The sequence below is a fragment of the Scyliorhinus torazame genome, chromosome 21 (genome assembly GCF_047496885.1).
Source record: "Scyliorhinus torazame isolate Kashiwa2021f chromosome 21, sScyTor2.1, whole genome shotgun sequence".
In the NCBI taxonomy this organism is placed as follows: domain Eukaryota; kingdom Metazoa; phylum Chordata; class Chondrichthyes; order Carcharhiniformes; family Scyliorhinidae; genus Scyliorhinus; species Scyliorhinus torazame.
The window spans coordinates 52,819,557-52,835,696 of record NC_092727.1 but is presented as its reverse complement, the minus strand read 5'-3'; the positions used below and the strand labels follow the sequence as shown (position 1 = coordinate 52,835,696).

At 42.9% G+C, this 16,140-nt stretch overlaps 1 protein-coding gene across 8 annotated transcripts in view; it reads right to left on the bottom strand.

Moving 5' to 3' along the window:
* Positions 1–16,140, bottom strand: part of fli1 (Fli-1 proto-oncogene, ETS transcription factor) — a 111,629-nt gene that overhangs the window by 85,075 nt on the left and 10,414 nt on the right. For all 8 annotated transcript variants that reach the window (XM_072486811.1, XM_072486813.1, XM_072486810.1 and 5 more), the window contains one exon: positions 15,924–16,127. In XM_072486811.1, the coding sequence (XP_072342912.1) occupies positions 15,924–16,127 (204 nt within the window). The remainder of the gene's footprint in view (positions 1–15,923; positions 16,128–16,140) is intronic.

Sequence of the window (16,140 nt, the reverse complement as noted above, 5' to 3'; positions counted from 1 at the left end):
GGATAGCGGATTGGCTGACTGGCAGAAGGCAGAGAGTGGGAATAAAGGGGTCTTTTTCAGGATGGCAGCCGGTGACTAGTGGTGTGCTGCAGGGGTCTGTGCTGGGACCACAACTTTTCACAATATACACTAATAATCTGGAAGAAGGAACTGAAGGCACTGTTGCTAAGTTTGCAGGTGATAAAAAGATCTGTGGAGGGACAGGTAGTATTGAGTAAGCAAGGGGGCTGCAGAAGGATTTCGACTAGCTAGAAGAGTGGCAGTGAAGTGGCAAATTAAATACAATGTGGAAAAGTGTAAGGTTATGCACGTTGGAAGGATGAATTTAGGCATGGACTATTTTCTAAATGGGGAAATGCTTAGGAAATCAGAAGCACAGAGGGACTTGGGAGTCCTTGTTCACGATTCTCTTAAGGTTACCATGCAGGTTCAGCCGGCAGTTAAGAAGGCAAATGCAATGTTAGCATTAATATCAAGAGGGCTAGAATACAGGACCAAGGATATACTTCTGAGGCTGTATAAGGCGCTGGTCAGACCCTGTTTGGAGTATTGTGAGCAGTTTTGGGCCCCGTATCTGAGGAAGGATGTGCAGGCCTTTGAAAGGATCCAGAGGAGGTTCACAAGAATGATCCCTGGAATGAAGAATTTGTCATATGAGGGACGGCTGAGGACTCTGGGTCTGTACTTGTTGGGAGTTTAGAAGGATGAGGGGGGATCTTATTGATACCTACAGGATACTGCGAGGCCTGGAATGAGTGGACGTGGAGAGGATATTTCCACTGGTCGGAAAAACTAGAACTAGAGAACACCATCTCAGACTAAAGAGATGATCCTTTAAAACAGAGATGAGAAGGAATTTCTACAGTCAGATGAAACTGTGGAGCTCTTTGTCGCAGAAGGTTGTGGAGGCCAAATCACTGAGTGTCTTTAAGACAGAGATAAATAGGTTCTTGATTAATAAAGGGATCGGGGGTTATGGGGAGAAGGCAGGAGAATGGGGATGAGAAAATATCAGCCATGATTGAATGGCGGAGCAGGCTCGATGGGTCTAGTGGCCTAATTCTGCTCATATGTCTTATGGTTTAAGGGCAATTTTGGCCAAGTATTTTAGATGCTAAAAAAGTGTGACAGGAAGTGTTTCAGCTGTAAAACCACTCACTTCATCTAAAATGATGGTTGATATGGAGGGTGATCAACCAGCAGTGAGCTGACTCTATCTAATATTAGAAAAGCCAAAAGAGGAACCAACCAACTTTAGGTGCGAGAAGGTGAAGATGCAGCCTTGAGCTGCAATGAACGTTTACTCTGCGTTTAGTGCAAGACATTTAATGCAAACTTGTTATAGGAGTTGAAGCCAGTGCCAGTAATATAGCCCAGAGAATCATTAAGAGACTGATTGACAATTAAAATGCTTACTGGCAGATATAACACATAACACTTCATCTAATGACCTCCTTCGAACAGCAATTAGCTGAACGGAAGTGAACATGGCATTGCTGAGAACTCTGAGCACTACTTAAAAGTATATCACATTTATAGAACATAGAACATAGAACAATACAGCGCAGTACAGGCCCTTCGGCCCACGATGTTGCACCGAAATTCACTTGAATTTAATTGTTCACTTGTTGCTGGAGTTTTGAAGAGAATTTTTGAAATACATCAGGAGATTTTCTAGGGCACTCCTTCTCAGTAATAGCAACTTACATTTGTATCATGCCTTCAATGCATTAAAAATCCGAAGATTTTTCACAGCAAAATATGACACCAAGCCATGAATGGAGACATTTTGGCAACTGACCATAAGCTTGGTCAGAGGGATAGGTTTTAAGGAGCATCTTAAAAGAGGAAAGAAAGGCAGAGAGATTTAGGAATGAATTAAAGGAACACGGCTATCTTAGAGGAGTGTAGGACTGGAGGAAATTCCAAAATTAGAGAGGGTTGAGGGATTGGAGGGATTTGAAAACAAGGATGAGAATTTTAAAATCCAGGCATTGGTTAACCTGTGGCCACAGGGGTGATGGGTGAATGGAAATTGGTGCCAGTAAGAAAAAAGGCAGCAGAATATGGTGTGATGTCAATTTTATGGAGGATAGAATGTGAAAGGTTAGCCAAGGGTGTACTGGAATAGCCAAGTCTAGAGGTAGCATACACATGCCTGAGGGTTTCAGATGAGCAATGGTTGGGGCAGATGGCAGCGATTGTCCAAAGGTGAAAATTAGTGATGGTGTGGATTCATGATCAGAAGCACATTTCAGGTTGAAGGTCGTGAACAGTCTGATTTAGAATCAGACAATTGACAGGATAGGAATGGAGGCAGTAGTTAAGGAACATAATTTGTAGCAAGAACCAAAGACAATGGTTTTGATTTTCCAAGTGTTGGAGGTCATTTCTGTTTAGACAGTATTCGATGTTGGACAAGCAATCTGATAAATTAGAAAAAGGTGGAGATAGGTGGCGGTGAGGCTGAGCTGGCTCCTGTAAAAACTGATTATGTGTTTTCAGATGATGTTACTGAGGGGCATCATGCAGATGAGAAATTGGAAGAGGTCAAGAATAGTTTGAGATACAGGTACAGGAGCAGGAGGAGAAGCCATTGTAGATGATTCTCTGGCTGTGATTAGATGGATAAAGAATGGAGCAAGGTGTGCGCAGTCCCACCTAGCTGAAAAATGGTGACAAGGAATTGGAAGAGGATGTGTAAAAGCTGCCGATAGGCCTAGAACGATGCAGAGGGATAACTTGACTTTACCATTGTCACATAGGATGTCATTTCTGACTTCACCAACATTCTATCAACAATTATTTTGCAAAATGTTCTGAGGATGTCACCTAGAAAGTTCTGTTGCATCTTACTGGAAGCTTTATAGGATACACCAGTTGAAAAGTACTGTTCAGTCATGAATGGGAGAAGATGAGGCCAAGACCAGGTACAGCAAACCAGCTGTTGCAGGAGTAAGGGACGGGAAATAGAAGACCAAGGTGGACTGCTGCCCCCTTGTGGGTACATGACAAGCCTCCTCCTTGGGTCCTCCACTGGGACTCCATTGCCACATCTGAGAGCTTGTATGCCCTCTTACTCAGTTCTGAAGTCATCCTGAAACCTGCCACTGTGTGTCAGCCAGCCCACTCCATAAATACTGCTCCATGAAAATTGCATCTACTGATAAATCTGCAAGGCTTTGAATTAACACCTCCAGGCAAGTTCAAATTATGGTAATCAACAATTAGGACCAAAATCATGTGCTAAAACTAGACTTTTAAACAGGTGTATCTTGTTAGCACAGCACCCTTTTCACCAAACTAACTCCAAACTAGTGGCACCATGCCATTTTGAGGTACCAATAATTAATGTTGTATGAAATGTCTATAGGGCATAGTTAATAGATTTATAACCAATATAATGACACATTAATAAAATAGCGAATGTGGTAACTTCATGAAAACATATAGAGATATAATGAGATGGTGGGACTGGAGGTTATAGAAATAGAGAGGGTGAGGCCATGTTCACACAAACTTTTCCCCCTTTAGGGAATGGTGGGAAAGTGTTGAAAGGCTGATTATCAACCTGTTGAAATACATCATGAACAAATCCTGGAGTGGAACTTGAACACAGAACTTTCAGCTCAGGGGCAGCGTGCTACCTACTGAGCCACAAGACCTCCTAAGCAAGACTATGGAGGGATTTAAAAACAAGGGTGAGAATTTTTAAATTGAAGTCTTGTTGGACTGGGAGCCAATATAGGTTATCGAGCACAATGGTGAAGGGCAAACAGGGCTTGATATAAGTTAGGCAACAGAATTTTGGATAAACTAAAAATACAGAGGGTGAATATTACAAAGCTGGCCAGAAGAGCATTGGAGTAGTCGAGTCTAGTGGTAGCCAAGGCATGAATGAGAATTTCAGTGGGAAAGAAGTTGAGGCAGGGGCGAAGATGTAAAATTATATATTGGTGAAGCAGGAAGTCTTTGTGCTGGATGAGATATGAGATTGAAAGCTAATTTCAGGCCTAAATATGAAATCATCCTTGAAAAGAATCTGATTTCTCCTCAGGTAATAAGAAAAATAATTGCAAGATATACAACAGAATACTGAAGTAATTTATCATATTTTGGGTTGGTTGTTTGGCCTCCATATCAATTTACACTTAGAATTTGGTTTGAAATCCTTGATATAAATCCTCAACTCCTGATCCCTCCCTTTACTTCAAAACACATCGAGAAGAAAATCCCAATCTCTCTATATACAAACCTCTTGAAATTATGGCAATTTATGTATTTAAACTTTGTAATTTGCAATTGAATTACTTCAATTTTTTATCAAAGCAATCAAAGGCTGAGCCAAATTCCCATATGTTTTGTAGATTATCCAATGCTACATCCATGAAAAGCAGAGAGCCAAGAACTTCAAATGGTGCAGAGTTTATCTCTGGGGGAGGGGGTGGGGTGGGGGGAGGAGGCAGGGGTAGAGAAAGTCAGGTCAGGAGAGTGCGACTGGAACAGAGAGGAGAATAGAGTCAACGAACCTATAAATTGAAGAGCAAGTGACAAACAGATCCAAGTGTCAGCAGACAGAATGAAGTGTGGAACTTTGTAGCTGATGAAGTGTGAAAAACAGAGAGTAGAGAGATTGTGGGCATGAAGCCATGTGTTGGCACTGAAAACAGTAGACTGAGGTGTCTGGTTGCATCAGCCTCAAGGGAGCAAGTTATTGCTATGATTGAAAAATGGAATGGACAAAGTTATGAACATTATTGTGTTTTTCCATGAATGTTTCATTTTTAACATGCTAATTAATTTTAAATGTCCATTTTAAGTATATAGAATTGAATGGATAGTGAATTGGAATATGAATGGATTTTTTTGTTGCAATGTGGGAGAGGAGAGGTCTGATGAGAACATAAGAACATAAGAACTAGGAGCAGGAGTAGGCCATCTGGCCCCTCGAGCCTGCTCCACCAGTCAATGAGGTCAGGGCTGATCTTTTGTGGACTCAGCTCCACTTTCTGGCCCGAACACCATAACCCTTAATCCCTTTATTCTTCAAAAAACTATCTATCTTTATCTTAAAAACATTTAATGAAGGAGCCTCTACTGCTTCACTGGGCAAGGAATTCCATAGATTCACAACCCTTTGGGTGAAGAAGTTCCTCCTAAACTCAGTCCTAAATCTACTTCCCCTTATTTTGAGGCTATGCCCCCTAGTTCTGCTTTCACCCGCCAGTGGAAACAACCTGCCCACATCTATCCTATCTATTCCCTTCATAATCTTATATGTTTCTATAAGATCCCCCCTCATCCTTCTAAATTCCAACGAGTACAGTCCCAGTCTACTCAACCTCTCCTCGTAATCCAACCCCTTCAGCTCTGGGATTAACCTAGTGAATCTCCTCTGCACACCCTCCAGCACCAGTACGTCCTTTCTCAAGTAAGGAGACCAAAACGGAACACAATACTCCAGGTGTGGCCTCACTAACACCTTATACAATTGCAGCATAACCTCCCTAGTCTTAAACTCCATCCCTCTAGCAATGAAGGACAACATTCCATTTGCCTTCTTAATCACCTGTTGCACCTGTAAACCAACTTTTTGCGACGCATGCACTAGCACACCCAGGTCTCTCTGCACAGCAGCATGTTTTAATATTTTATCATTTAAATAATAATCCCTTTTGCTGTTATTCCTACCAAAATGGATAACCTCACATTTGTCAAAATTGTATTCTATCTGCCAGACCCTAGCCCATTCACTTAGCCTATCCAAATCCCTCTGCAGACTTCCAGTATCCTCTGCACTTTTTGCTTTACCACTTATCTTAGTGTCGTCTGCAAACTTGGACACATTGCCCTTGGTCCCCAACTCCAAATCATCTATGTAAATTGTGAACAGTTGTGGGCCCAACACTGATCCCTGAGGGACACCATTAGCTACTGATTGCCAACCAGAGAAACGCCCATTAATCCCCACTCTTTGCTTTCTATTAATTAACCAATCCTCTATCCATGCTACTACTTTCCCCTTAATGCCATGCATCTTTATCTTATGCAGCAACCTTTTGTGTGGCACCTTGTCAAAGGCTTTCTGGAAATCCAGATAAACCACATCCATTGGCTCCCCGTTATCTACCGCACTGTTAATGTCATCAAAAAATTCCACTAAATTAGTTAGGCATGACCTGCCCTTTATAAACCCATGCTGCGTCTGCCCAATGGGACAATTTCCATCCAGATGCCTCGCTATTTCTTTCTTGATGATAGATTCCAGCATCTTCCCTACTACCGAAGTTAAGCTCACTGGCCTATAATTACCCGCTTTCTGACTACCTCCTTTTTTAAACAGTGGTGTCACGTTTGCTAATTTCCAATCCGCCGGGACCACCCCAGAGTCTAGTGAATTTTGGTAAATTATCACTAGTGCGTTTTCAATTTCCCTAGCCATCTCTTTTAGCACTCTGGGATGCATTCCATCAGATCTAGGAGACTTGTCTACCTTTAGCCCCATTAGCTTGCCCATCACTACCTCCTTGGTGATAAAAATCCTCTCAAGGTCCTCACCTGTCATCGCCTCATTTTCATCAGTCACTGGCATGTTATTTGTGTCTTCCACTGTGAAGACCGACCCAAAAAAACTGTTCAGTTCCTCAGCCATTTCCTCATCTCCCATTATTAAATCTCCCTTCTCATCCTCTAAAGGACCAATATTTACCTTAGCCACTCTTTTTTGTTTTATGTATTTGTAGAAACTTTTACTATCTGTTTTTATATTCTGAGCAAGTTTACTCTCATAATCTATCTTACTCGTCTTTATAGCTTTTTTAGTAGCTTTCTGTTGCCCCCTAAAGATTTCCCAGTCCTCTAGTCTCCCACTGATCTTTGCTACTTTGTATGTTTTTTCCTTCAATTTGATACTCTCCCTTATTTCCTTAGATAGCCACGGTCGATATTCCCTCTTTTTACCGTCCTTCCTTTTTGTTGGTATAAACCTTTGCTGAGCACTGTGAAAAATCACTTGGAAGGTTCCCCACTGTTCCTCAACTGTTTCACCATAAAGTCTTTGCTCCCAGTCTACCTTAGCTAGTTCTTCTCTCATCCCATTGTAATCTCCTTTGTTTAAGCACAAAACACTAGTGCTTGATTTTACCTTCTCACCCTCCATCTGTATTTTAAATTCCGCCATATTGTGATCGCTCCTTCCGAGAGGATCCCTAACTATGAGATCCTGAATCAATCCTGTCTCATTACACAGGACCAGATCTAGGACCGCTTGTTCCCTCGTAGGTTCCATTACATACTGTTCTAGGAAACTATCGCGGATACATTCTATAAACTCCTCCTTGACCGACCTGGTTAAACCAATCAACATGTAGTTTAAAATCCCCCATGATAACTGCTGTACCATTTCTACATGCATATGTTATTTCTTTGTTTATTGCCTGCCCCACCATAATGTTACTATTTGGTGGCCTATAGATTACTCCTATCAGTGACTTTTTCGCCTTACTATTCCTGATTTCCACCCACATGGATTCAACCTTATCCTCCATAGCACCGATGTCATCCCTCATTACTGCCCAAATGTCATCCCTTACTGTTGCCTGGATGTCATCCTTAAATAACAGAGCTACACCACCTCCCTTACCATCCACTCTGTCCTTCCGAAAAGTTTGATACCTTCGGATATTTAACTCCCAGTCGTGACCATCCTTTAACCATGTTTCAGTAATGGCCACTAAATCATAGTCATTCACGATGATTTGCACCATCAACTCATTTACCTTATTCCGAATACTACGAGCATTCAGGTAAAGTAAACTTATGTTGGCTTTTTTACCTCTGTTCTGAATCTTAACACCTCGATCAGTAACCTCTCCTGAGTTATAATCTCCTAATTTTCCTTGTCGTTTAACCCATATCTTCATGTAACAACCTGCCGCGTCACTTAATGTTCTCACTTCCCGTTTTATTTCTTTTAGTATTCCTGGTCCTATTCACTGAGCTCCCCTCAGTCACTGTACCTTGTACTGTCACCCTTTTTGATTTTTGACTATGGCTTCTCTGCCTTACACTTTCCCCCTTACTGCCTTTTATTTCTGTCCTTGTTTTACTACCTTCCAACTTCCTGCATCGGTTCCCATCCCCCTGCCACATTAGTTTAAACTCTCCCCAACAGCTCTAGCAAACACCCCCCCCCCCCCCCCAGGACATCGGTTCCAGTCCTGCCCAGGTGCAGACCGTCCGGTTTGTACTGGTCCCACCTCCCACAGAACCGGTTCCAATGTCCCAGGAATTTGAATCCCTCCCTCTTGAACCATCTCTCGAGCCACGCATTCATCCTCTCTATCCTGACGTTCCTACTCTGACTAGCTCATGGCACTGGTAGCAATCCTGAGTTTACTACCTTTGAGGTCCTACTTTTTAGTTTAACTCCTAGCTCCCTAAATTCAGCTTGTAGGACCTCGTCCCGTTCCAAGTCCGCGCATGCGCATGGCGGCGGCCTCCAGTGGCCATGTCGAGCGCCATGGCAGACTCGGACCGCGGAGGCATCTGGAAGTTGCAGGCCCCCACCCCCCCGCCCCGATCGGCCACGAGGCATGAGACTTAAACATTTAAATACCAAAATGCTCATTGACCAATAACATACCAATTACAATGTACATGACAGCACAGCAGAAAGTGATTCAGTCCATCATGCCCTTGGCAGCTCTTTGAAACAATTATCTAATTAAACCCACTCCCCTGCTTTGCTCATAGACCTAACATCCCTTTACGAGTATACATTTGTCTCATTTATTGAGTAACAATTTGCCATGTACTTTAAATTCCTGAAAGAAATTACATGTACTAAAACATCAACATGTGCCATGGCATGTCAGGGCGGCATAGTAGCACAGTGGTTAGCACTGTTGCTTCACAGCTCCTGGGTACCAGGTTCGATTCCCGGCTTGGGTCACTGTCTGTGCGGAATCTGCATGTTCTCCCCGTTTCTGAGTAGGTCTCCTCCAAGTGCTCCACAGTCCAAAGATGTGCAGGTTAGGCGGATTGGCCATGCTAAATTGCCCTTAGAGTCCAGAAAGGTTAGGTGGGGTTACTAGGTTATGAGGATAGGGTGGAGGTGTGGGCTTAAGTAGGGTGCTCTTTCGAAGGCCCAGTGCAGATTTGATGGGCCGAATGGCCTCCTTCTGCACTGTAAATTCTATGATCTGTGTGTATGTGTCTACAATATATTTAATGTTTTGATGTATGATTAATTTAGGAAGTGTTAGGCTGCATTTATCGTTAAAATGATAAACCAATGAGTCAAAACCAGAAGATTTAGGATGTTTTCTGTGAAAATTCAAGAATGGGCCCAAAACAACGAATGAGTCACCAACTATCAGGGAAAGTTAGCATGGCTGAGGTCAGGAGGAGTTATTAAAGAGCTACACTGTGGGGGAGGCAATCAGTTTCAGTCGAAAATAGATTTGGTAAAAGAGTTGTCATCAATATAGAGGATAGAATTTACTTAGAGAAGTAGCTTTTCATGCTGGAGAGGGAGAAGCACCCAATAACCATATCATATCCACCTTAAGAAGATCTAACATGGTATGGCCGGTCGGCACTCTCGTGTGGTGGCTGCGGTCTCAGTCCGCGGCCGCCCTGATGGGGTGCAGGGGGATCTGGCACGGGGGGGTGGGGGGGTGAGCCTTTTGGGCAGCCGAGGGAGAGATAGGGCCAGACGAATCCTCGGGCGTGTGGCCGATCGGGGGTGGGGTGGGCTGCAACTTCCAGATGCCTCCGCGGTCCAAGTCTGCCATGGCGCTCGACGTGGCCACTGGAGGCCGCCGCTATGCGCATGCGCGGACTTGGAACCGGACGTGCGGGGGCCCGTATCCACAGCGAAAGCTGCGTGAAGTACTCCGGGTCTCTGCTAGCCCCCTGAAGGTCAGTGAATCGGATTGTATTTTTTTCAGGAAACTCACGAGTGCAACGCCTGCATTCTTACACCTGGTTGGGGACATAGCCCCATTTTGGGAGAATCCAGCCCCTGATCTTTTAAATGAAACCAACCCAATTGGAAGCTCTGTGGTACTATGCTTACTGAAAGGGCTATCAGAATAATATTAGAAAAAGGACCAGCTATGAAAACTTGTGATTCTGCCCTGTTTAATTAACCTCTCTTCTGAGATAGGGTTCTTTTTTGGGGGGTTTAAAGGGAGAGTATACATTTTCTATTGGGTCGCGTTCCTATTCGGAGCCCCGAGTACTTGGCTGGCCCTATCTCTTTAATTTAGATCTTCTCAGAAACCGTGATTATCATGAGTTTTTATCAAATATTCCATGTTGAAAAACAGTCTGCTGTTGACATTGAAACACTGACTAATTCTGTTTGTGATGTTAGGCTAAATGACCCTCAGGTTAGGATACACATTTAAAAACAAATGTTACCAGAACAACAGTGGGTTTATTTGAGAATGTGTATGGGATGAACAGCATGACTCCACCAATAGTGGGAGAACTGAACAGTAAACCCTAACTACTCCTTATTTAAAGTTTAGACAATTGCATGGACAAAAAGCTAAATTCTCACAGATCAGGAACGTTAAGCAAATATTTAATCTCGAACATTTTTGGATTTCATTTTAATCTATAAATGCTGTGGCTCAAAAAATGGACATGACTCAGACCCAAAGTGTACAGCAGCAATAATGCGAAATACAATCACCTTTAAAGTCAATGTAATTGAAGAGAGCAAGCAAAAAGACAGCTGGTATCACTTAAAGCCACTCAAAACTGGGACACCTGAGACAGGGCTTGGCAGAAACAGCAGCGTCTTATTATAATAGTCCGAAATTGAAAAAAAGAGCGTTAGTCTGTATTTGTGGCCGCCTGAGGTGCATCAGAAGAACATTTGCAAAGTGTCTTATCGCGTGTCGAAAACGTCGTGCGCACCATGTAGTACTTGTTCCGTCTGCAGTACCACCCTGCTCTGGTGGGCAAGATTTCTGCTGTTCTGCCTACCCCCCCCCCCCCCCCTCACCTTGTTCGGGTGTAAGGACATCCCTGCAGTACTGATAACGTTGCCACTTGTACTTTGGCTCTGGTGCAGAAGGTAGAGTCTGAGTAAAACCCCAGAGCAAACGTCACCTCAATGAAGTTTGCATTCTTTGATCTTATTATTGAGTTTATTTTCCCCTTTCAGCCCTCTCCTCCCCTCCATGCTCTCCATCCCCCTCCCCCAGGTTATCCCACACTCTCCAAATTAGATGTTTACAGAGATGCGCAGATCTGCAAAGCTGAAAGATTCCCAATATTTCGGAGAACACTAAACCCCAGAGTAAACGTGAACGAAATGCTAGTGAATTCTGCAGTGAAGTATTTGTAGACTGCGGTTATTAGGAGCCAAATTGTTGCTTAATCCTCCGAAATATGATAGATTCCGTAAAATGGAAACGACTACATTTTAACATACTTGTCCAAGACACAGTTCAATAACATTTTGTATATTTTAGTAAGCTGGGAGTTTGCAGAACACAATCCATGGCGCAAAATATGGCATTCGGAATACATGACTGGCACCAGGCATTCGTCCAAATATTTTAATAACGTGTTAAAACGTGTTCACCAAATCACATTCGTTTTAAATTTATTTTACATCGTTCTGTATTAGTTTAAAATGCCATTCTGTTCCTAAACGCTGTAATCATTTGGAAGATTTCACTGGATTCGATTTTTAATCTGGATGAAATGGAATTAATCAAGGTGGTCCATGAATTATATGTCAATGTATGTTTGTGTGTTTGTACGTGTGGATTTGGATGTGTCCCTGTATGTGTACATGCCTGTAAGTGTATTCGTTACATGTGTGTTTTGTGAGTATGTTTGTTTGCATGTGCGTGTTTGTGTATTGGGCTGGGGGAGGGGAGAGGAAGGAGGTCAGCTAATATTTTGGAGCGAGCAACGAAAACCCTGCCCCTAAGGGCTACCTATGGGGACAGGTTTTTTTTAAAATTAACCTTCTTGTTTTAATCTTGAGGGCTGTTGTCGCTCAGATGAAACACTGAACAAAATATAAACCCCGATGTATATGCTAAATTACACGTCTAGCGTGAAAATGTCTCGAATTACGCTAGAGGCAATCTCCCTCACCCTTGCATGCTACCCGATAGGTGTGATCATAAAACCGCTTTAAATGGAAGCTGGAATAATTTGGGAAAGCCGGAAGGGCTCCTGCAGAATCCAAACAAAGTCTCGTCACTGGTGCCCTGGTGTATTTTCACATCCTAAACAATTTAGATCCCACGACCCTTAAACCCCAACCCCAATTTATGTAGGGGTTTAGAGGGGCTCTGTGGGTGAATTCCCATCCTCCTATGGGATAGACTGAAACAAAGGCAGCTCAGGTCTTACTGCAGAACGACATCGCGGTCAGCATGGGCTCTGGTACATAAGTAACCGCGAGAGACGGTTTAAGAGAGTCCGATCTCGCATTGAGTGCACCGACAGCCGTCATGCCTGAGTGATGTGGATTTCCATACCTGGGCTGAAGGAAAGCCCTCGGATGTGCGAGTTGTCCCTGAGAGGGCCACAGCACAACTCAAATTGTTAGTAAACGTGTAGTCTATACGGGTGAGCGCGGGCTTTAACATTGCCCAGAGAAGGAAGTTGGTCTTCAGGCTGGTACCAAGGTTCTCAGAGCATCATCAAACATGCTCTTGGCTGAATGGTCACACCACACAACCTGCACGTGTCTTGCGCAATGGCGAACAGCAAGAGTGTCACCCACTATGTACACCCATATTTCAATCTAGAACTCAATCTCTTCCACTTCTATCATTATCTTCTACAAATAAATTCTGAACTATTCAATAGGAAGCAGGGTCAGACAGGTTTAACACAAAAACGAAGCAAACAGTATCTGTTAGGGTCGGAACTCTGAGCACTGCTGGAATTATACCCCAAAGCTCCCTTGCCATTTACACTTCAATATATGTCAGGTGGCAACCAGCAGGTGTGGGATAGGAGATGGAAAGGGACAGAAGAGTCACTGTGGTTAGCCAGCGCAGTAAGTCTCCGGGGGTACAGTTCAAATCAAACTTTCAACGCGGGTTTTTAAAATTTTAACTCAAATATATCAAGGACCCCCGTGGACAACCTAATCTGTTCATCCCGAACTTTCATCCTATCGAATCTAGTTCTAGCTCCATTGATACCACCCTCCAGAAAATCTCCCATTCTGTGTATAACCCGTCTGCGTTCGGAAACTCTCAGAAACACATCGCTGAACACAGCACAACAAGACAGGTTTGCAAAATCATTATAGCGGCCGGTAGATCAGAGCTCAGCGGTCAGGGCTGAGGAAATAACCCTCCCGATAATCGCAGCGAGAATTGTATTTTGTTGGGACTGGGTAATGATGGGGTTTGGGGGTCGGGGGTCCGTTTCCGCAGCTTCTCACAGAGATTCATGCACTATCTGGGGTTCGCAACACCGCTTTCTTATAGAAAAATGATGCAATAGATAATGTCTGTGTTTCATTTTTAATATATATCAGCATCACCTCTCCTGCTTTCAAAGCTCCTTCCATAATCAGGGAAGACAACCCAGAGAGTTTCATTTTACACGGAAGGGGCGATTACAATGTCAAAGGCTAGGGAATCAAGTTATTCACCAATCTCTATACTGTGTAAAAATTTATTCAATAGAAACAAATTAACATCGTTGTATAATGCAAAAATATGCATTATGCTGCATTGCATGCTGCAGTGGCACACTACACACAATTAGCACTTTGTACTGCTGGCTTCGGAAATAATACTTTTTAAGGGTACTGAGATTGTTGAACCAAGCAGGAAGGGTATTTGCTGAGTAGGTTTCTCGATTAAACCTGCTCTTAAAGAGTTTTGAGGAAAGCAAAGAGTGCCATGAACAATGAGTGTCACCCCTTGTCTCGGTATTATCGCTGGATATGTTCAGAGGAAAAGGCTACAATCCCTCACATGCCGAACAAATCAGTTCCTGAACTTGTTTGTGCCCTTCTCCCTGTAAGAACCTTTAACAGGAGTTTGATGTATGAACGAGTATAATGCACAAGGGTGGGACTCACTGACTGATTACTTCAATGCTTTGGAATATGTTTTCTTTTGTCATTGCATGTTTAATTAAGGTTAAATATCTATAATGGAGTAATGTTCTTTATTTTATTGTTATTTTTAATTTTTATGCATTATTTAAATGAGCAATGTACCCGAAATTAATTTCCGTGTGGGCACGAATGTGAAATTGAATTGATGGATTCTTGATCGGCCTGTTTTAGGTTATTACATCAACGGTTTGACTCAAGAAACTAATATTCCTGCTTTTGATATAGATTCCTCTCTGGCCCTGGTCCTCCCTTATCTACCATGTCTGCCAATGAGATGCTGATATATATTAAAAATGAAACACAGACATTATCTATTGCATCAGTTTTCTACAAGAAAGCTGTCCCAGATCAAATGCATTAAAAAAGCTAAACTGACAATGAAAATATAAGCAACACACAGACACAACACACACACAACATATAGCACAATACACACACAATACACAGCACAATACACACGCAATATACAGCATACATAAACATATACACAATATACAGCACTCACAGATACACAACATACAACACACACACGACACACAAACACATCACACACAAGACAGAGCAACACACTCTCAGCACACAGAAACACAGTACGCATACACACAGAGCACACAAAATACAGAACAGCACAACATACAACATACACACAACATACAGACATAACACACATACACAGGCAAAATACACACACAACATACAGGGGAGTTCTTGATTAATACTGAGATATGGGGTTATGGGGAGAAGGCAGGAGAATGGGATGAGGAATATATCAGCTATGATCGAATGGTGGAGCAGACTTGATGAAGCAAATGGCCTAATTCTGCTTCTATATCTTATGGTCTAGACACTGCACACACAACATCCAAAAACACAACAGACAGAGACACAGTACACATATGCAGATACAGCACACACAAGACACAGCACACACACAACACGCACAGCATGCAGGCACTGCACACATACACAACACAGCACACACAAATGCACACATACAATACACACACAACACATGCACAAATGCACTCATGCACACATACCCACAAATATACATGCACAAACACAACACACACACAGCACAGAGACACAGCACACAAACAACACCCACAGACCCAACACACAAACACACAGCACACACACAAACACACACAGACACAACACACACAACAGCCACAGCACACATAACACACAAAAAACACAAGCATAACACAGACACGGCACATGCACACACATACAATACATGCACAGCACATGCACAAACACACATGCACACATACACACGAACACACATGCACACACATAAACACATACATAGACACACGCACGTTTAGTACAGAAATGAAGGTATAGTACTCCCTCCCGTGACAATGCCCAATAATCCAATAGGAATCGATTCAGAAGTTTCTGAACCTCTAGTGTTAGAAGCTGGGGGATATGAAAATTTTCCACAAATACGAGTTTCACTGATTGAAAAGTGGACACTCAAAGAGTCTAAACAGACATATTGCAACTCGCACCGAAATTACCAAAACATCACCTTTGAAAGTTACAAACATTTCAAAACAGTCGGACCACACAGGACGTGTCGGTGAAATGCTTCATTCTTTCTCTTCTAATTTGTTAAATTCAATTATATTGGAAAATGCTGGCAGCGAAAAACTGGGAGTGTGTTTTATTCGTAATACAACTCATGAAACCCAGGACAAGTTAACATCGCGTCAGTTAAATCTTGACAACCCCAATTCTAGCAGCACCAACTTTCAGTTAGACTGATGGTGAGAACTGGAATCACACTTACTTTCCCTGAGGTAATTGAGATGTGAGAGCAGGACCTCGGCATTGTAGAGGGAGGTCAGGCGGAGAAAGTCCTCCTTGTTCATTTTACAAAGTTCCTTGCCGTCCGTATTGTGAAAGAGGGACGTGTCGATCTCCAGCAGCCCGTATTCTTTGATGGCCCACTCCAGCCACTGTCTGACGTGCTCCTGGCTCCAAAGAGTCGGATCTGCAAAGCAGCA